Source organism: Natrix helvetica (genome assembly GCF_964273705.1).
Source record: "Natrix helvetica genome assembly, chromosome: 9".
Classification (NCBI taxonomy): domain Eukaryota; kingdom Metazoa; phylum Chordata; class Lepidosauria; order Squamata; family Natricidae; genus Natrix; species Natrix helvetica.
Genome location: NC_138560.1, coordinates 3917054 through 3938899, shown reverse-complemented (window position 1 = coordinate 3938899; position 21846 = coordinate 3917054). Strand labels below are relative to the sequence as shown.

The following is a 21846-nucleotide window of genomic DNA, read 5'->3' as shown; positions in this document are numbered from 1 at the left end:
GCTGGCGCTTTTTTGTTTTTTATTTTCATTTTATTTTTTCCTCCCTGCTACGTAAGTTACCCTTGGCAACTTTTGCTCCTTTTACAGGAATGGGGCAAAGGGTGTTGGTTGGCCCTGAAGGCAGGGCGGGGGTGTGTGTCTCTCTTGCCAAGACACACACAAACACAATCACACACACACACACACACACACAATCACACACACACAGAGAGACACACTTTTCCTTCCCCTCCTGCCCTGCAGAATTCCAGAGGCAAATCTGTCTGCCAGGGAAGGAAGGCCATCGGCCAGGGGAGGCAGAATCCCGGCGAACCTTCCTGGGGTAGAGGAGGTGGTGGTGGTGGTGGTGGAGGGTTGGGTGGGGGGGGGTTTGCTCGGCTCGGCTGCTCCGGTGAGGAAGCTGCTGGTGAGGCAGGAAGCAAAGGTCGCCGTCGAGAGAGCCGTTGGTTCTTACTGGAAGCCTTTGTCTGGGGAGCCCTTCCCACTGCTGTGAATGGGGCTCCGGCAGCAGGGGGGAAAAAAAAAACAGTTTCACTTTATTGTAAACGGAGTGCCGGAGAGGTTTTTGTGAAATCACAAGATGCGGCATGACCTTGGGGGGGGGGCGGAGTGGGGAGAGAGAGTGCTGTCCCACGCCCGGAAGTGTGGTTAGGGCCCTGAGGGCAGGGACTCATCTGTGAGCAAAACACATAGCGGAGGAGGAGGAGGAGGAGGAGGAGGAGGAGGAGGAGGAGGAGGAGGGGAGGGAGGTCCTCTTTGAGCTCCCCTTTGCAAAAAATTTTGACAGCTGTCTCGGCAGGCGAGAAACCCTTGAACTGTGTTTTTCAAACCTCAGCGGTGGTAGGGACTTTGACTCCCAGAAGTCCCCAGCCAGCAAGTCCCAGGTGCCTTAAAGCCTGGGGGATTCTGGGAGTTGAAGTCCACACATCTTAAAAGAGCGCGGGGATTAGGGAATTCTGGGAGTTGAAGTCCGTGCGTTTTAAAGAGAGTGGCTAGGGAATTCTGGAAGATGAAATCCACATCTCTGCCTGCCTGCCTGCCTGCCTGCCTCCATCCTATCTATCTATCTATCTATCTATCTATCTATCTATCTATCTATCTATCTATCTATCTATCTATCATCTATCTATCTATCTACTATATTTTATCTATCTATCTATCTATCTATCTATCTATCTATCTATCTATCTATCTATCTATCTATCTATCTATCTATCTATCTATTATATTATATCTATCTATCTATCTATATCTATCTATCTATCTATCTATCTATTATATTCTATCTATCTATTATATTATATCTATCTCTATCTATCTATCATCTATCTATCTATCTACTATATTCTATCTCTATCTATCTATCTATCTATCTATCTATCTATCTATCTATCTATCTTACCTATCTATCTATTTTCTATCACCTAATCAAGGAACCACCCACACTAACACTAATAGTGCAAGCTACTATTAGTATATAAACAGAGCAAACCCCACTTCTTTCTAGCACTGATGATGTTACCTAGTTGGGTGATGAGACGTCTGCAAGAAAGCCATCCAGCTCAGAGAGCACCGAGGAAACCCCCTCCCCCCCGTTAGGTGAAGGTCTAAAGAGCTGGGGAGGGGTCACTGAACACGACCGTTGCTCTCTTGCAGGCCACTCCACATTGCTGTCGCTCAGGGAAACCTGCTGGCCGCTCAGCATCTGGTGATTCTCTTCCACCATGGACAGCGGGACCTGGATATTTTCAACAACCTACGACAGGTGAGTGCAGCCGTTGTGTAGGATGCGCCTCCTGCAGAGGGATGAGTTGGTGTGGGTGCAGGTGACATACAAGGAGTGGGTTTTTCTAATCTGCACCTCCCATCTCAGGGAGTTTCTGGGCAGCTTTTTATCTCATGCTAAGTTAAGGGAAATATTGTTCTGGTTTTTCTTATTGTGTACCGTAAACACGGTGGCTCAGTGGTGAAGACGCTGAGCTTGTCGATCAGAAAGGTCAGCAGTTCAGCGGTTTGAATCCCTAGCACCGCGTGAGCTCCCGTGACTTGTCCCAGCTTCTGCCAAACTAGCAGTTCGAAAGCACGTAAAAAATGCAAGTAGAAAAATAGAGGCCACCTTTGGTGGGAAGGGAACAGCGTTCTGTGGGCCTTCGGCATTGAGTCCTGCCAGCCACATGACCACGGAGACGTCTTCAGACAGCGCTGGCTCTTCGGCTTTGAAACAGAGATGAGCACCGCCCCCTAGAGTCAGGAACGACTAGCACACATATGTGCAAGGGGAACCTTTACCTTTACTCTAAGTTAAGATAATGTCGTCCTTGCACAGGTTCTTCATTAATGAGATGGGATATTTTGAACCTGGGGTTTCCTTGCATGGGGTGTAACCCTGCTCTGCAACCCTTCCTGGTCTAAGGGAGGAAGGGCTCCTCAAAGTACGTGACCCAAACAGAAAGCCGCTGCTATTGATTTAAATGAAAGCAAGTTTCTAGCCCTTAAGCCTGAGAAGATAGGCTTGAATGCACAGGAGCAGAGAGGCAGCTGAAGGAGATTTACTATTGTGGGGTGCGGCTTTGGCATGCCGCTTTTTTCCTGGTGCCCCACCCTTCAAGGAAAAGTTGCGTCAGAGCTTGTAGGTAAATTGAAGCCAGTGGGCTGAATTTCTGTAACACGGAGAGGGCGGGTTGCGGCTTCCTCTGGCGCCAGATGGTGGTTTTCCAAACGGAAACTGGGAACCAGTGCAAGGAAGAAACGGGGAAGTTGTTGGAGCAAGACTGGTGGGAGCTGGAAATGAGGAGGAATTTCCTGATAATGAGAATGATTAAGGAGTCGAACAGCTTGCCTTCCCACGTTGTAGGTACTCCATCAAGAAAAGGGTTTCAAGTAAAGATTTGTTCAAGGTGGTGTAATTGTCCAGAACGGTAGACAGATCATCGTTGACTTACAACAGCTCGCTTAATGACCAAACAGCACTGGGGGAAAAAAGTGACATGGCTGTTTTTCACATTTACAACCGTTTGTAGCATCATTGTAGCAGTCAGGTCATCAAAATTCAGACCCTTGGCAACTGACTCGTACCTATGACGGTTGCCATGTCTTCTTGGGGGGAGGGGAGTCACGTGATCCCCTTTTGTGTCCTTCTGAAGAGCCAAGTCAATCTGATTCACTTAACAACCGTGGTACTTACTCGACAACTGCCGTGAACTTAATTGTGCCCCCCCAAAAAAAGAGCCGTAAAAGGGGAGGAAACACATGTCACGATTGTCTCACTTAGAGACATAAATGTTGGGGCAGGGGTTGGAATAGAAGACCTCCAAGGTCCCTTGCAGCCCTATAATTCTGTGATTTCCCTTCTGAGACAGGGAAATCGGTTCTACACAAGACAGTTGATCTTCTCAAAGCAGAAGCTGAGTAGGAATTGTGTACTAGAGGCTGTTCTAGAGCAGATAGACTTGACTTACTCGACCTATGCCTTGATTGCCTCATTGCGACCGCCATTTTGATGTCTTTGACCCTTCCCGAAAGCTTTCATTGCCTCATTGTGACCGCCATCTTATTTGACCCTTCTCTGGAGCTTTGATTGCCTCATGGCATCCGCCATTTTGATGTCTTTGACCCTTCCTGAAAGCTTTCATTGCCTCATTGTGACCGCCATCTTATTTGACCCTTCTCTAGAGCTTTGATTACCTCATTGCGACCGCCATTTTTATTTCTTTGACCCTTCCCGAAAGCTTTCATTCCCTCATTGTGACCGCCATCTTATTTGACACTTCTCTGGAGCTTTGATTGCCACATTGCGTCCGCCATTTTGATTTCTTTGACCCTTCCCGAAAGCTTTGATTGCCTCATTGCGACTGCCATCTTGACTTCTTTGACCCTTCCCTGGAGCCTTGATTGCCTCCTTGTAACTGCCATTTTGACTTATTTTATCATGCCCTGAGTTTCTATTGCCTTGTGGTGAGCGCCATTTTATTTTGACCCATGGCTGGCGCTTTGGTTGCCTCATGGCATCCACCTTTTTGATTTCTTTGACTCTTCCCTGGAGCCTTGATTGCCTTCTTGTAACCCCCATTTTGACTTATTTCATCATGCCCTGAGCTTCAATGGCCTCACGGCGACCGCCATCTTCACTTTTTGACCCTGCCCCTTTGTCACTTCGATGGCGTCCTTGCCATCCCTCTTCTTCTTGACTTTTTGGACCGGACGGAGAGCACACATTGTTGGCTTAGTAGTTCCTGGCAATCACTTGGACTCTGTGCTCCCTTCCCCCCACTCCTCTCTCTCCACCCTGGGACTTTCCCTTGATCTGCTGGTGGCAAAAACTCAAGAGTCACTTCCTCAAACTATTGCTCAAGAGAACTTGCTTCATGGTCAGCAAAGCTGGATTAGAAGCACCGAACTAGCAGTGAGACAGGAGGAAATTGGGGTCACAGCTCGCGGCTGTCTTCTGACGTCTTCGTTTTGCGCATAGAGCAACAGGGTTGGAAGGGACCTTGGAGGTCGTCTAGTCCAACCCCTTGCTCAAGCAAGGGATTCTAATCTACGCCATTCCTTGATGCATTATACCAGTGGTTCTCAACCTAAATAATATTTCTTCAAGCCTTTGTGATGACTTTATGTCCCATCCCACCCCACTGCCTGAGTGAGAATCACTGCCTTCTCCATTATCTAAGTGCTATTGTTCCTATAAGGTGCTCAAAGTAGAATAATTTGAGCCTGGTCTTTTGTGCCTGGTGTGAGAACGGTTGAGTTGAGACGATCCATTGATTTGTTTCCTGGGCCCCCCCATGGGGAAGTCGTCTCCTGACATCAAAGGTCGAAGGCCGACTCATCCTTTCCTGCTTCTTTGAAGTTCAACTTTCCACTTTCTAAAGAGTATTGTAGGGAATCCCATGGCTTGCACAGTTCTGATCTTTGGAGGTGTAGACCAGTGCTCCTCAACGCCTGTAGAGATTCTCCGTCATCCAGGTCACGTCATCCAGGTCACGGTTGTCCCAAAGATGCTTTTTCAGGAGGCAACTGGACGTTCTTGTTTTTTTCTTCTGAAGACGTTATTCTTCTCCTCCAAGAGGCTTCTTCAGCTCGGACTGGATGGTGGGGAATGGAAGGATTGATGCTCTTTGCAGACAGCTGGTCATTTGCATCCTTTTTAGAGGGTCTTTGAGGCCACTTGGAGGTTTGTCTGTGTCCTCAGTGTCACCTGAGTAATTCTCCTGGTCCCTGTAGTCTGCCATTTTTCCTCTCGAAATCCATTCCTGCTCCCACACCATTCCAAGGGGGTTCGTCCCAAATTGTGTAGCTAAAAGTCTGTAGAGATCCTCCGTCATCCAGGTCGTGGTTGTCCCAAAGGTGCTTTTTTCAGGAAGCAACTGGACTTTCTTAGTTGTTTTATTTTTTCTTTTGAGTGTTCCTCAACCTTTACAACTTTAAGATGTGTGGACTCCAACTCCCAGAATTCCCCAGCTAGCCAGGGGGAAGCAGAGAAAATGACTCTGTGTTTTGCTAGTCTGCTTCCCTAGTCTCACTCCTATCTTTAAAAAAAAATGCCCAGTAAAGTATAATTCCTAAACAGCACATGGTCCCTGGATTTGGAAACAAACTAGTCCTCACTTAGTGACCATCTCCTTTGGCAACCTTACCCCATTCTTAAGAGGTCTTTAAGGGGGCTGTATAAGCGTACCAGCTTACCTACCCTCCCTGTCCTAATATTCCCTTGTATCCGTATACATTTCATGTATTAATAACCATGTCGATACTTCTATCGGTTCTCTAATTCATGCTTCACTAAACAAACAAACAAACAAACAATCCTGACAGCGGGGAAGAAAATAAAACTGCAATGATTCCTCGCATTTACAACCTTCCTGGATCTGTCAAAGGAAAAAAAAATCTGAAGTCAGATCTGAAAATCATAAAGTTTTCTCTTGGTGGCCGCTCCGTTTAATGACCAAGTGACTCATGATGGTCGCTGAGCGAGGAACTCCTTGCATTTTGTTAACTTCCGTAAACGTGTGGTGGGCTGTTGTTGCTTTTACAATTGATGATTTTCATGGTGGTTTCAATCTTTTTTATGTTGTGGAGCTGTCCAGAGAGATGGATGGCAAATCAAGCTTCATTCATTTCATAAGTTTCATTTATTATCAGTAAATGCATGCATGACTGAATGCAATTTTGTCTGCAAGGGCAAGCTGTGCCTTACTGGCAGAAGCCTGCCTGCATTTCCTGCACGCTGGCTACCTTACTGGGAAGGGGTAGCCTTTGCTACGTCTTTGGGCTTCGCCTGTCCCCACGTGGGTCCCCATTCCACCCCCCCCCCTTCCATCATTTCCTTCTCTGTTTCTTATAAACCTTGCTTATAAGCCCTCTCCCCCCCCCCCTTTTCTGAGAAGCCTCCGGCTGCATGAATGCATGCAGGTGTAAGTAAGGGATGCGGTTTGATCATAGGAACTCAGCTGGTTTCCTCCGAATTGGGTGAGTAAGAGCCGTTGAGACGAAGCCGAGGTGCTGCCGGGCAACGGCGTGGCCCCGGTTCCAGGGAAGAGCAGCGAGGGCAGTGGTCTCTGCCTTTGTGGGCGCCTCGGTTTTTGTTGTGTGTTGACTTCCTCTGCAAAGCGCAGCCGTTGCCCAGAAATGACCCCGGTAGCCCCAAACAGCTTTCTCCACCCCTTCAAGTGTGGCGAGACGCTGCACATGAAAACGCATGTTCCTGCAGCGGAAATCTTGAATTCAGCATGTTTGATTCCAGGGGCTGAATTTAGATTTGGATTGAGATGTTTATTTTATTTTATTAACGTTTTGTTATGGCCGCGCATCTGAGCAAGTGGGCACTGGGTGGCAAACCATCTTTGCAATTAACCAATTAATTTGCAATTAATCTATTCATTGCTTGCCTCCAAAAGTTGTGGGGACTCCCATCACTGGAGATTTTAAAGACGAGATCGGACACCCATTTGTCTGGAATGGTATAGGGTCTCCTGCCTGAGCAGGAGGGTTGGACTAGAAGACCTCCAAGGTCCCTTCCAACTCTTGTTATTCTTTATTAAAACAGAATTCCCCCACCCCCTTTCCTTGCACTTTTTCTCTTTTTAAAATTTCTTTCTTTCCTTTTTTCTTACTTAATGTTAGATTACTTTGCATTACTTATTTTTAATCCGGTTTAAAAGTTTTAGTAAAAATTCTAGACAGGTCTGAGGGTATCAAGGTGCATCTGGTGTGGGTGGGTATAAATAAACCCCTTACAGAAAACCCAGGGGCTTTAACTGAATACCGTAAATTTAGCTGCCATTAAGGCACCAGAGTAGAAAGTTGGAAGATTGGGAGTTCTAGTTCTGCCTTAGGCATGAAAGCCGTATGGGTGACTTTGGGCCAATTACCAGGAGGCAGTGAGTTCTAGTCCCACCTTAGACATGAAAGCAGGTTGGGTGACTTTGGGCCAATAATCAGGAGACGATGAATTCTAGTCCTGCCTTAGGCATGAAAAAGCCAGGCAGGTGACTTCAGTCCCTTTCTCTCAGCCCAACCCACCTCACAGGGTTGTTGTTTTAGGGAAAATAGAAGGGAGGAAGTTGGGTTGGATATGTTCCCCACCTTGAGTTAATTTTAGAAAAAACAAAGGTGAGGAAGGAAGGGAAGGGCAGGGAAGAGAGGAAGGAAGGAAGGAAGGAAGGAAGGAAGGAAGGAAGGAAGGAAGGAAGGAAGGAAGGAAGGAAGGAAGGAGGGTTGGCTATGTTCCCCACCTTGAGTTAATTTTAGAAAAAACAAAGGTGAGGAAGGAAGGGAGGGAAGGAAGGAAGGAAAAAGAAAGAAAGAAAGTAAGAAAGTAAGAAAGAAAGAAAGAAAGAAAGAAAGAAAGAAAGAAAGAAAGAAAGAAGAAAGAAAGGTTGGATATGTTCACCACCTTGAGTTAATTTTAGAAAAAACAAAGGTAGGGAAGGAAGGAAGGAAGGAAGGAAGGAAGGAAGGAAGGAAGGAAGGAAGGAAGGAAGGAAGGAAGGGTTGGATATGTTCGCCACCTTGAGTTAATTTTAGAAAAAACGAAGGAAGGAAAGGAAGGAAGGTAGAAAAGAAGGAAGGAAAGAGAGAGAGAGAGAATCTTTACGTATTCCCTGGCAGTGATCAGCCTCTTTTCCTTCTCCCATTCCCAGACCCCTTTACACTTGGCGGTCATCATAGCTCAGCCTTCCCTGGTGAAGCTGCTACTGTCCCATGGCGCATCCCCCATGGTCCTGGACCGGCATGGACAAACCGCTCTGCACCTGGCTTGCGAACACAACAGCTTCCATTGCCTGCAGGAGTTGTTGGAGGGACGTCCCGCCACGCTGGATCTCGAGGCCCGGAATTTCGAGGGTGAGCAATGGAGATCTAATCAGGTTGACATGATAAAATAAGAGAATTCAAAAATTCCAGACCATTTCAGAGCTTGCAGTAGAGTCCTCGACTTACAACCGTTCGTTTACCGACCGGTCGAAAGGGCACTGAAAGAAGAGGCTTTATGACCGGTCTTCACACTTAACAACCATCGTGGTATCCCGTGAAGTCACGCCATCAAAATTTGGGCACATGTATGGGTACAACAATTGCAACATCGCTCTTTGCCGCCTTCCCAGCCAGCTTACGATGAGCAAGTCATTGGGGGAGGGGAGCCGGATTCGCTTAGCAACCATGTATTTCGTTTTACGACAGTGGCAAAAAAAGGTCACACATTAGAGTGTGACTCGCTCAACAACCGCCTGGCTTAGCAATTGAAATTCGAGTCTCATTTGTGATAAGTCACGAGCTATCTGTACTGTCTTCCTGTGATCTGGGAAACACGGCGATCTGGTTTTGTACCCGGAATATGATATTCAAAATTATTCCTTGAGATACTACTCTGTTTCCGCCCAAAAATAAGACCTCCCTGGATAATAAGCCCAATCAGGCTTATAAGCCCTCCCCTGAAAATAAGCCCTCCCCGAAAATATTGCAACACAGCAGATAACTCTTTTTATTTTTCTTAAAACCATTTTATTAGGTTACAGAATAAAATACAAAATGCTAAAGCAGATACCCTGTTTCCCCAAAAATAAGACCTTGGGCTTTTGAGCGCATGCGCTAAAATAAGCCCTCCCCATGCAGAACGGCCTCGCGGAGGCCGCTCCTGCAAACCCTCGCTCTCGCGCCCCTTCTCTTAGTGTCGGCCGCAAAAAGAGCATTAGGCCCAGCGAAGCCAGGGCTGGCAAGAGTGTTTGCCAGAAACAGAGACACAACTTCTGACCCTCTCTGGATCAGATGATCTGCGGGCCGCGAACTGCCGTTAAGGAGCCTCAAAAATAATAAGACCTCCCTGGAAATAAGGCCAAGTGCTTATGTTGGGGGTCAAAAGAAAATAAACCCCTGTCTTATTTTCAGGGAAACACGGTAGTTAACATCAAAATCCTATAAACTAGTTGCTCTTCCTTTTTTCATAATGGGATTACAGATAGGCTTTAACTTACAACAGTCTGCTTAGTGACTGTTCAAAGTTACAATAGAACTGAAAAAAGTGATTTAGGACTATTTTTCGCACCACTGTGGTAGCATCCCCATGGTCATGTGATCGAAATTCAGCCGCTTGGCAACTGACTCATATTTACGAGTCCCCTAGGGGAGAGGGAGCGGTTAACAAATCCAATAAAAGTAAGTAAGTAAAGTTATGACGGTTGCAGAATTCTGAGGTCTTATCATCCCCTTTTGTAACCTTCTGATCGACAAGGTCAGCAGGTTCACTTAACAGCCGTGTCCCTCGTTTCACAAGTGCAGTGATCCACTTAACAACTTGCGGCAAGGAAGGTTGTAAAAATGGAGTCAAACTCACTTAGCTGCCTCACTTAGCAACAGAAATGTTGGGCTCATTTGTGGTCGTAAGCCGAGGGCTCCCTGTAATTGACAAAATGGGCAAGAACTGGGTTCTTTTTTCCCCTTTTTGAAATGTCCCTATTGTCTTCCCCTTTTTCTCTCTGACTAGGTTTTACCCCGTTGCACCTAGCTGTTGCATCTTCAAGCCGCGACATCGTTCTTGCTTTGCTGGATCATGGGGCAGATGTAGATGCTGTGGTAAGCACAAAGTTCAAGAGGATATTGTCAAGCGCCCGGGAAATCGGGAGAGTCAGGCAGTTCAATGAGTGTAAAGATTTATTGCAAACCTAAGCTCTCTACAAGAATCCGGCCAACTGTCCATTTAGGAAAATGAGCGGGAGATAAGAGAGGCATTCAAGGTGGGGTGGATTTAGATCTCTTGCGGGCATGCAGGGACTGGTGACTTATGACGCGTTTGACGCCTCCCTCGGGCTCAGCCTGGTCATCTCTTACAGATATTGGGTATTGTTCATTTTGACGGTGTGGGAAGGAGGAAATGGATTGGGGAAATTGCATGAAAACTTCACTGATCTCTGCAATTGATTACAAGCGATGAATAATTAAGGATTGAAATGTAGAGACCTGTTGATGAACCGTAAATCCACACAATATTTTGCAATAATTGTATTAGGGAAACTCAGGATGGTTAAAGGAAACTTAGGAGGCATTCTGATTTATGGGAAAGTTTCTTTTACAAAAGTAAACAAAAAGAACGTTAAATGAATAAGCAGGGGAAGAATTCATTTTTCATTCCAGGAAAGAGGTTGTGGAAGAGGATGTTACAATTTTAAACAACTGATTTGTTTAAAGGATTGGAATTTTAATAGGAAATGTTTGAGTAGACAGAGGAAAGGACTTAAGGAGGAAAACAGACCCCCCCCCACCCCACCAAAAAAGGCTCAAGATAGATTTGAGTAGCTGCATTTTGGTGTGTTGCCATCTTATTTTGATAATTTTTTTATGAAGGATTAACGAATTTGCAATAAAGTTACACCCTTTCCTTTCAAGTTAGCTCTTCACTTTTGTTACGTTTACCTCTCTGCAAGCTTGCATCTTCCACTAGACTAGTACAACAGTGCATAATACAATAGGATTCCATTGGAATATAGCAAAATCATTGGGCTTTTCTATAAGAATTTAAGTGGCCCTGAAACCATGTTATCTGTTTCAGAGTTACTGGTTTCCAACAGTGTTCCCCACTGTTTCTACGGGAATTCAGACTTCAGAGCTTTGAATTATTTTTTGATGAGGAGTTAATTAATTTGAATTAAATTGCTAGTGGGCAGGATTGGGAATTTGCTGTGCAACACAATTACATTGTAATACAGCAACAATATTATTTTTTCCCTGAGAATTTAAGAGAGCCTAATGTGTTACCTGTTTCAGAATTATTGGTTTCCAAAAATGTTCCCCACTGTTTGTATGGGAATTCAGAGCATCACAGAAGGCTGTACTAATGTTAACTACTGTTTTTTAAAGAGGAAATGGAGAAAAAGGAAATAATCATGATCTCGGAATTGTAAATGCAATTAATCTTCCCAACCTAATGCCAGTTGTAACCAACCCTGATTGACTCTTGCTTGTAGGACATAAAGAGTGGCCGATCTCCACTACTTCATGCTGTGGAGAACAATAATTTGGATATGGTGGAGTTGCTACTAGAGGTAAGGATGGTTTGCCCTTCTTGGGAAAAATCCTCTTTTTAGCCTTTAACCTTTGGGTTGTGGATCCTTAAAGTGTGTGTGTGTGTTGTACCCATTTTACAGCATGGAGCCAACGTGAACGCCCAATCCTACGGGGGCAATACGGCACTCCACACGGCTAGCGGAAGGGGTCTGTTAGACATGCTGCGGCTTCTGGTGAGGAACGGGGCGGATGGCAGTCTGAAAAATTACCACAACGACACTGCCTTGATGGTAGCAAAGAATAAAAAGGTAAGCTGATACTACGGGGTGAATTTGCAGACGTCTGATTAAGAACTACAAGTACAGGTAGTCCTCGACTTACAACAGACTGTTCAAAGTTACAACGGCAGTGGAAAAAGTGACATTGTTCTGACCGAGGCTTCCCCAAAAAGCACGAAGTAGATTCCTGGTCCCGACAAAACCCCTTTTATGAAACGAATGTGAATTCCTCTCATTCACATTCAGCCAAGGCCTGGTAAACAGTCTTTCAAAGGTGAATTTATGACCACAGACCTTATCTATCTTGGAAAGCTGCCATGTAAGTATTGTTAAGTAATTAAGCTCCCCGTTAGAAGAGCGAGTATGCAGAGAAGCGTAATGAGAGTGATATGGAATAACACGCACAAACCAGCATACAGAGACAACTGAATAGTATAAAAATATAGTAGTTTACTATGTAGAAATATAGAGGTATTCAGAGTTCAGTTTACAGTCCAAGTCATACACGGTTCAGTCAGCCAGTTGTCAATATTCTCAGTTTAACACACAACACAGCTAAAGAGTAGCAAACCAAACGCAGTGCAGTGCAAGGAAAGACTTGGCACAGAGTCTCTGAAATTCACGGACAGATCTTCACACTCCTGAAACAAACAAATGAACGAACGAATGAATTGTTTCGTGCAAAAGCCCCCTCCGTTTTGCCCCTCTTTTATTTCCTACGGGACGGGCCATTCACTGTCCACCTGTGGCTTTACTCCCAAGTTAACGCCGATTTCTGAGCTGCTGTTTTCTTCTGGCAGCTCTGCGCATGGGAACTGGTTAGCCATCACAGTTCTAGGATTGTGTGATTGTCCTTTGCAATCTTCCCAGCCAGTTTTTGACAAGCAAGGTCAATGGGGAAAGCCAGGTTTGCTTAATGACCAATGGACAAGGGCTTCACGAGAGAGGCAAAGCAATTATTTTCTCTCTGGGACAAAGGAGAGGAACAGAAAGTGCTGTTTACAAGGGGAGGGACGTCATTCAGGTCGGACTGGTTAAACCGTTTCCTCAAAGTTAACAACAGAGGGATACCAGAGGTGCATCTTTGGTGTAAATGGACTGGAGCTTTCGTAGGTGAATTCCCCCCACAGAATGGTTCATTACAGGCAGTCCTCGGACTTAACGTCCACGACTGAGCCCAAAATGCCTGTGGCTAAGCGAGACGTTAAGTGAGTTTTGCCCACTTTTCTCGCCACAGTTGTTAAGCGAAGCGCTACGGTTGTTAAATGAGTAACATGGTTGTTAAATGAATCTGGCTCCACCACTGACTTTGCTTGTCAGAAGGGATCACACATGACCCAGGGGCACGGCAACCGTCGTAAATGTGAGTCAGTTGCCAACAGGCCGAATGTGATCAGGTGACCGTGGGGGAACGCTGCAGCGGGCCACAACAAATAGCCCTTGACTTGCAACCATTCAATTAATGACCGTCCAAACTTACAACAGCACTGAAACATGTGACTTACGACCGGTCCTCGCACTTACAACTGTCACAGCGCTCCCACAGTCACATTCAGGTGCCTGGCATGTATTTCCAACATCCCAGGGCTCTGTCATCACCATTTGCGACTTTCCCAGGCAGGTTCTGACAAGGAACGTCAGTGGCAGAAGCGCAATTCATTTAACGACCGTGAGATTCACTTCACAGTTGTGGTGATTCGCTGAACAACCGAATAAAAAAAAAAAGGTCGTATAACCAGGCACAACTCAATTAAATATTAACTTCCTTAGCAACCGAGATTCTGGTTCCAATTCTGGTCGTAAGATGAGGGCCCTCCCCTCCTTACCTTATTACCTTCAATTCTACTTAAATTTACTCAAAATTTAGATCCTTATTATCTGTGGCTACTTTTCTTAAGCCTTGGAAAACCGAAGGGTTAAAGGTTACCCGTAAATTAACTTGTTCCATGACTGCTCGAACCGGAGGAACTCACCATGGGTCCTCCTAGTTGTGATTGTTGTGATTGTTATAACACATACAACCACACCCCCGTGATCACAGAATCGCAATTTGGGCACGCAGCAACCGGTACGCAATTACAACATTGCAACGTTTTGCAATCACAGGATCACCCGCTCTGACCTTCCCTGCCAGCTTCCGATAAGCGGAGTCAATGGGGAAGCCTGCGGGAGGTTGAAGGTGCGGCCACGTGACCTCACGCTTAAGGAACCTGTGGTAATTCACTTAGCGATGGCGACTGGGAGCCCAGATACAGTCTTTTCGGTAGAAACAGCACAACATGTCACCCTCTCCTCCACTTTCTGATCTCCAGGCGATCGACATCCTGAGAGGAAAGGCTGTTCGGCCTATCCCGCATCCCGAAAGCAGCCATGATGGCTCGTCCCCCACAGTCAGCGCTGCGAGCTCTCCTGGCCTTCGGACCCACAGCCGTAAGTAACTTCCTCCCCAAATAGGCAGCCTGGATTTCATGCCATGCTTCAACTGCCTGCTTGGTCTCGATTAAAAACCGGGTGGGAAGGGAAGTCGGTCCTTGACTTACAACCATTCATTTAGTGATCATTCGAAGTTACAACCATCCTGAAAAAAGGGAACTTATGACCAGCTTACAATCATCACAGTCAAAATTCGGGCCCATGCAACCGGCATGCATTTGGGAATACTTGCAACATCCTGAGGTCACGTGATCTTCATTTGTGACCTTCCCAGCTGGCTTTCCAACAAGCAAAGTCAGTCAATCATGCTGTCGTTAAATGAACCCTGGATTCATTTAACGATGGCATGGTTCACTTCACCACTGCAGTGATTCACGCAAGTACGGTGGTTTAAAGAAGCAACCCCACAGATTGCAAAACTGGACATGAGTCACTTAGCAGCCATCTTGCTTAGCAACGAGGTTCTGCTAATTGTGGTCGTAAGTAGAGGACTCCCTCTATTTTGGAGCTTAGAATTTAGGAAGGAGAAAAGATTCTATTTTGCTCCTGAACCATGCCAATCCGGCTTGTCCACGAGTGGGAACAAGTATGAGAGGAAGAAACATGGCTAAAGCTGATGTTCCTCAAAACAATTTGCTCCCAAGAATGAGATGCATTCATTAATTCCAATTTAATGCATGGTAAATCCTTCGTCCATCTCAGAGGTGTCCAACCTTGGCAACTTTAGGACCTGTGGACTTCAGTTCCCAGAATTCCCCAGCCAGTAACATTGGCTGGGGAATTCTGGGAGTTGAAGTCCAGAGGTCTTCACCAGGGAATTCAAGGGAAGTCCACAAGTCTTCACAAGGGGATTCTGGGAGTTGAAGTCCAGAGGTCTTCACCAAGGAATTCAAGGGAAGTCCACAAGTCTTCACAAGGGAATTCTGGGAGTTGAAGTCCAGAGGTCTTCACCAGGGAATTCAAGGGAAGTCCACAAGTCTTCACAAGGGAATTCTGGGAGTTGAAGTCCAGAGGTCTTCACCAGGGAATTCAAGGGAAGTCCACAAGTCTTCACAAGGGAATTCTGGGAGTTGAAGTCCACAAGTCTTAAAAGTCCCCAAGGTTCGACACCCCTGCCCTACCTCAACCCAGCCCATAAAATTTAATCGGTATCTATTTAATCAATGGATCGCTCTTCTAACAGTGCTTTTATCTCCCTTCAGATGTGCTCCATGCTTCACCTGACTCCTGCTCCACCAACCCCAGCCCTGATCAGACGCCAAAGCCTCACAGAGCAGGCCATTCTCCCAACACAGCCACCGTGAGGCCAGAAAGCATTATCGTGATGAATGGACCTTCGACGTCTGCCCCATTGCCTGGCATGGAATTGGACAGAAGTTCCCATTCATCCACCCTGGAGGAGCCGATGAGCTTCCCAAGATCCTCCAAGGTTCTCCATCACGAGAACCTGACTGATCCCGCCTTCCACACTGTCTTGTACCCCTTTTCTCCTCCCAGCCCTCACGTCTCCTCCTCCCACCCTCTCCAGTTGCTTCCGATAGGCCTGAGCCAATCGGTCATAGCCATGCCCCCGAGGACCCTGGCCAATCGGATGTCCATGAGGTACCCAGGGATGGACCAGTCACAGAGGCTACTGGACTCGGAAGGCCCGGCGGTTCTCAGCTGCGAAGGGCCGTGGCTGCACAGCGGTGAGGGTGGCCCTGGTGACAGCTGATGAGAGGAAGTCCGGAGGTCTTCGGCTGCTTTGTGGGACAGGAAGATTTCCCAAGGGCCATTTCACAAGGCAGAAGAGTGAGTCAAGGCATTGCTTCTGCCGTGGGTTTCCAGCCTGACATTTCTTAATCTTTGCTGCAGACTTGAAACGACATGTAGCAAAGCCCAGCACGTTGAGAATACATCTGCTGAATATAACTCCGCACTGGCAACAGGGACGGCATCCGGCCAGTAAACACTCAGCTCCGTTCAGTTGCCCAGACTCTACCCTACAAGGGATTATGGGGTCATTAAAATGATGATGTAGCAGAGCCCAGCCAGCCTGAGATGACCCTTCAAACGTCAAAAACCCAACAATGGCCTTCTTGATCCAGCGACATCTCCTTCTCTCCCAATCTCTTGGAACGTATCTCGCACCACTGTCTGAGCAGAATCTGGGTTGGAGCAATTCGGGAGTGAGTGTTCAGGGAATGGCGCACAGGGGTTAAAGACACAGAGTTTGTCAGCTGGAAAACTGACGGGTTCCAGCTCCTGCCCACCTAGCAATTCGAAAGCATGCAAATGCGAGTAGATAAAGAGGTACCACTTGGTTGGGAAAATAACAGCCTTCCGCGCACCCTTTGTCGTACAGCTATGCGGACCACGAAAACGTCTTTGGACAACGCTGCTTCCCTTGGCAACAGAAATGGGCACCGTGCCCTCGAATCGGACACGACTGGACAGGGAAGCTTTTATCTTTTGTTCAGGAATCAGGTTTTAGCACAAGGAAGGGGAGCGGTGAAATTCAAAGCCCAATCCACTCCCCTCAGCTGACATGACTTTTGACGAAACGGCGGAAGCGTCGCTCAAGTGGGGTAAACGTCCATTTGAATCGACGGTGTTCTTTGTATTTAATAGGCATTAATTTAACTTGAGTGAGGTTAGCACGGTCGCTCCGCGTGTATTTAAGCCTTGTGGCGTGTGTGGTATTAGCGATTGCAATATGATGATGGCACCTTTTCTGGGGTTTTGGGGGGGCTGTTTACAGGTTGAATTGTGTGCAGGGACGTCTGCAGTTTGGGAAGGAGGGGGTGAGAGTTGGCAGCCATGAGGCTCTCCCCAAGGCGCCCCAAATTGCACGAGTGTGCACAGTTCGTCCTCGACTTACGACTGCAATTGACCCTCCCAAAAAAGTTCTGTTGCTGACCTTTATTCGGTGACTCTTGCTCCATTTTACAGCCTTTCTCGTGAAGCGAATCTTTGCCGTTCATAAGTCGGTAACCCAGTTGTTAAGTGAATCTGGCTTCCCCCTTGACTTCGCTTGTCAGAAAGTCAGCCAAAGGGGATCATGTGACACACACACCCGGGACACTACAACCGTCATAAATGTGAGTCAGTTGCCAAACATCCGGATTTCGACCGCATGATCATGGGAATGCTGCAAAGGTAGGAACCTACCTCTGCAGGCCTGCCCTGAAAACAGCGAAGGACCTGCCTGCGGTGACTCTGCCCGCAAAAACACTTAGGAGGGCCACACAGAGTCTGTTCTCGGTGGCAGAGGGCTGCAGGAGGTCATTGCGGCTGAAAACGGAATGAGTGATGTTGAGCTGGCCACACCCACCATGCCCGCACACACACACACACACCCCGAGGTCAAACATGACCCTGAAGTGGCCTCAATGAAATCGAGTTTGATACCCCTGGTATAGGGTCTCCTGTGTCAGCAGGGGGTTGAACTAGAAGACCTCTAAGGCCCCTTCCAACTCTGTCTTTCTACGCTCTGTGAGTCCTCTGTGAAATTGCTAAAGCTGCCAGCATTTGTGGGGCTGTGTCTCCGACCCATGGCAAGACTCTGAATTGCACGGCCCTGAGCCACATGGACCCAGAGCCAGGAGGAAGCCAACTCTTATCAGAGTCGATCTTTTTCCCGAGAAGACCCAGGCGGGCGGGCTGACTCACTTTCTCAGTTCTCCCAGCTCTTTCGTCACTCGCAAAGTTGAAGAAAGAAGGTGGGGCTGCCCTGAAATTGGAAAGGGGGAAGGACCGGAGAGATAAAACGTCTGGAAAAGTAGGGGAGACTTGGGGGGAATTTCCAAAAACCGGCTAGGTGGAATATTGGGTGCATTCGAAGCCGTGAAATTTCAGAAACTCCCAGGCTCGATCCTAGTCATCGGAGGAAGTTGGAGAGAGCTGGAGTCTCTGAGTCAGTGCGGTTGCGATGATTGGAAAGTATTTTTTTTTAAAAAACCCGGAATGACCGTACTCGGGAGAAATAGGGACACCCTGGTAGAAAGTCGGTGACATCTGGACCACAGCGTCCATTTTTGTATGCAGGGGATTCTAGAGTCAATGTCTCCGGGAAGCTGTGGGAAACTGAGATTTTGGAGAATGGTGGCTAGTTATATGTAGCAATAGCACTTAGCGATAGCACTTATATACCGCTTGGCAGTGCTTTACAGCTTTCTCTAAGCCGTTTACAGAGTCAGCCACTTGCCCCCAACAATCTGGGTATCCTCATTTGACCGACCTTGGAAGGAGGGAAGGCTGAGTCAACTTGGAGCCTGGTGAGATTCAAGCTGCCAAATTGCAGTCAGCAGAAGTAGCCTGCAGTTCTCCACTCTGACCACTGCGCCACCGTGGCTCAGGCATGTCAACGTAGACTCAACCATCCAGGCCAAAAACATCTTAAAAGGTTGAATCTTGCCAAATGGAATGTGTGAATCGGAGACGTGGCTCATCCCAGCAACTTCATCAGTCAAAATAAAAACGTCAATAAACAGACAAGAGAGTTGTTGGAATGTACCGACTCTTGCCACTTCCCACTCCCAGGGTTTCTCCCCAAAATGAATCCCAATTTGTCGGTGTAGGCTCAATCATCTGGGCCAAAAGTACCTAAAAGTTTGAATCGTGGCAACAGGACCAGAATCTTCGAGACGTTTCTTTGCTCATCCAAGCAATTTCATCCGTGGCTAAGTTACAATGAAATGGATGGTTGGGCTGATTTGGCTATTCCCTTCGCACACTCCTTCCTTCTAGGTGGGGCTAAAAAGGGCCCTTCAGCACAGTTGGCACTTTGGCACCACTGGGTTGTCCATCTTATCCTGTGAAGAATTGCCTTATTATGGGATGGCCATTCCTATTTGGTAGCAGTAGATAGAGTCTAGCATTCCCAATCTGTGCAATGTTAAAATATGTGGACTTCAAGTCCCAGAATTCCACAGCCAGTACGCCTGGATTTCAATTCCCAGCATTCCCAGTTAACATGCCTGGATTTCAGCTCCCCGAATTCCCCAGCCACTGTGCCTGGATGTCAACTCCCAGAATTCCCAGTTAGCATGCACAGACTTCAACTCTCCAAATCCCTACCACTCAACTTGTATGGACTTCAACTCCCAGAATCCCCTACCCAGCACACATGGACCTCAGCTCCAGAATCCCCCAGCCAGCATGCATGGGCTTCATCTCCCAGAATTCCCCAGCTACTATACCATCTAGGGAATTCTGGGAATCTAAGTCCACACATCTGAACGTTGCCAAAATTGGGAGATCACTGGGCTAGACAGACCAAGGATTTGTCTCATTTAGTGCCGTGTTCTCTGTTGTGGTTGCCACTACTAACTTTTCCGGCCCCTAAGTAGCCCTTCCCTGGCATTAAATAGTGTCTGTCCTTTGGATGGGGTGGGGATCGTTACTTGAAAAATAATAATAATAAGATCCTCGGATCATTTCCATTTGGAACAAAAGTGACCGGAGGGATCCTTGTGTTTATAGTTGAAATTTGCCAATAAAATATATTTTTTTCTACTTTCAAAAGCTGTGCAGATGTGTTTCCTTGTTACGGAGAGAAAAGAAAAGCAGCCTCAGGGGAGTGAAATGATGAAACCTTGGGGGTTTTCTCTTTTTTCTTTTTCTTTTGTTTAGCAGAAGAGCATTTCTGTGAATTCACACCCTCTGTTACAATTCGCTGGAAGTGGCTTCTTTTTGAGGAGGCTGCGCGTCATTCTGCAAGCACAAATGCTTGCCCCAGCATTTTGAGACATTTGAATACCTCTGCCATGCAAATCCCCATCAGTCAGGCTGCTTCCTCCTGGGGGGGGGGGGTCCCTGCTCTGTGTGGCCTGCCTGGTTCCCAGAAAGATCTTCCTGCTGCCAGTAAGGTCCTAAGGAAATGCAACCTTTGTAGGCTTGAGGATGAAGAAAGTTAGCACCCATCCCCGTCTCCTAGGAGAAGGAAATATTTTAGGAAATATTAAAAAGGCAGAATATTTCCCCCTAAAAGAGAAAGAGAAATCTTAAGGGAGACAGAAACTCAGCTCCCTGTAGAATAGAATAGAATAGAATAGAATAGAATAGAATAGAATAGAATATGGAACGAATAATTAGAATAGAATAGAATAGAATATGGAATATGGAATGAAGAATAGAATAGAATATGGAATGAAGAATAGAATAGAATGGAATGGAATGGAATGGAATATGGACTATGGAATGAATATGGAATGAATAGAATAGAATAGAATAGAATAGAATATGGAATGAAGAATAGAATAGAATATGGAATATAGAATAGAATAGAATAGAATATGGAATGAAGAATTAGAATAGAATAGAATATGGAATATAGAATAGAATAGAATAGAATATGAAATGAAGAATAGAATATGGAATGAAGAATTAGAATATAATAGAATAGAATAGAATATGAAATGAAGAATAGAATATGGAATGAAGAATAGAATATGGAATGAAGAATAGAATAGAATATGGAATATAGAATAGAATAGAATATGGAATGAAGAATTAGAATTAGAATAGAATAGAATAGAATATGGAATGAATAGAATAGAATAGAATATGGAATGAATAGAATAGAATATGGAATATGGAATATAGACATAAAGAAAAATAAAATAGAATACTTTCATCAAGAATCATAGTAAAGTATTTTAAGTGTATTGGAAGTTAACTTGCAAACCGTCTTCAATTTACAACCTTTCCTTTGGCACTACAGCAGTGCTGGAAAAAGTGCTGGTCCTCAGACTGACAACCAGTTCTCGCACTTATAACCATCCCACCACCCTTCAGGGGGTCACGTGATTGCAATTCGAGGCTTGGCAACCCGGTTCGCCACTCATTGTGGCGTCCTGAGGTAACACACCCGATTGTCATTTGCCACCCTTATTGGACTACAATTTGCAAGTGGATCGTTCGTTTAACGCAGGGGTGTCCAAACTTGGGAACTTTAAGACTTGTGGACTTCAATTCCCAGAATTCCCCAGCCAGCCATGCTGGCTGGGGAATTCTGGGAGTTGAAATCCACAAGTCTTAAAGTTCCCAAGTTTGGACACCCCTGGTTTAATGGTTGCAGATTTGCTTAAGGACCCTGGTGATTCAGTCGGCAACCACGGTAAGAATGGTTATTATAAAGTCATGGCTGGGGAAATTCTGGGAGGTGACGTCGACCCATCTTCAAGCTGCCAAGTTGGGAAACATTTGCACAGGATCCTCAGTTTATTAGGACACAAATTATTTATTTACATGTGAGTCAGCCTGTGTTATGGTCTGTGTGGTTGATTTGCGAAGTGCGGTGAAGCAACTTTAGAAAAAGGATTAGAAAGCCAAGAGAAATTTCATTTCCAGGCAACGGTTGATCACACCTACTGGCTTAGCTACTACCGTAAACACAGCCTACGCCACAGCGCCTGAGTTCATTCACATGTTAAGCCATCCTAATCCTATGTAGATTGTGGTTTAGCCCAATGTGGGAAGCCGGGATTCTCCTACCGTAATAATTCTTTTTAAAGAAAAAAATTCGCATTTCACATGAATCTCGTCCTCCGTACACATTGATTTTCGGCAAATTATTTGGATGAGCAGGGAAAAAGATTTAACACTACTCTTTACTGTAAAGGTAAAGGTTTCCCTCGCATATATGTCCTAGTCGTTC

At 46.1% G+C, this 21846-nt stretch overlaps 1 protein-coding gene across 2 annotated transcripts in view; it reads left to right on the top strand.

Annotated features, from left to right (window-relative positions):
- Window positions 1-20290, top strand: part of BCL3 (BCL3 transcription coactivator) — a 26798-nt gene extending 6508 nt beyond the window's left edge. The window contains exons 3-10 of one of the 2 annotated variants that reach the window (XR_014176162.1): window positions 1657-1765; window positions 8142-8343; window positions 9980-10068; window positions 11457-11534; window positions 11637-11804; window positions 14087-14204; window positions 15410-18985; window positions 19053-20290. Coding sequence is in view for 1 of the 2 variants with exons in the window: in XM_081962368.1 (XP_081818494.1) it covers window positions 1657-1765; window positions 8142-8343; window positions 9980-10068; window positions 11457-11534; window positions 11637-11804; window positions 14087-14204; window positions 15410-15921 (1276 nt within the window). In the remaining variant the exon portion in view is untranslated. Of the gene's footprint in view, window positions 1-1656; window positions 1766-8141; window positions 8344-9979; window positions 10069-11456; window positions 11535-11636; window positions 11805-14086; window positions 14205-15409 lie in introns of both variants that reach the window. The other variant, XM_081962368.1, reaches the window with a different exon arrangement.
- Window positions 20291-21846: the final 1556 nt, after the last annotated feature.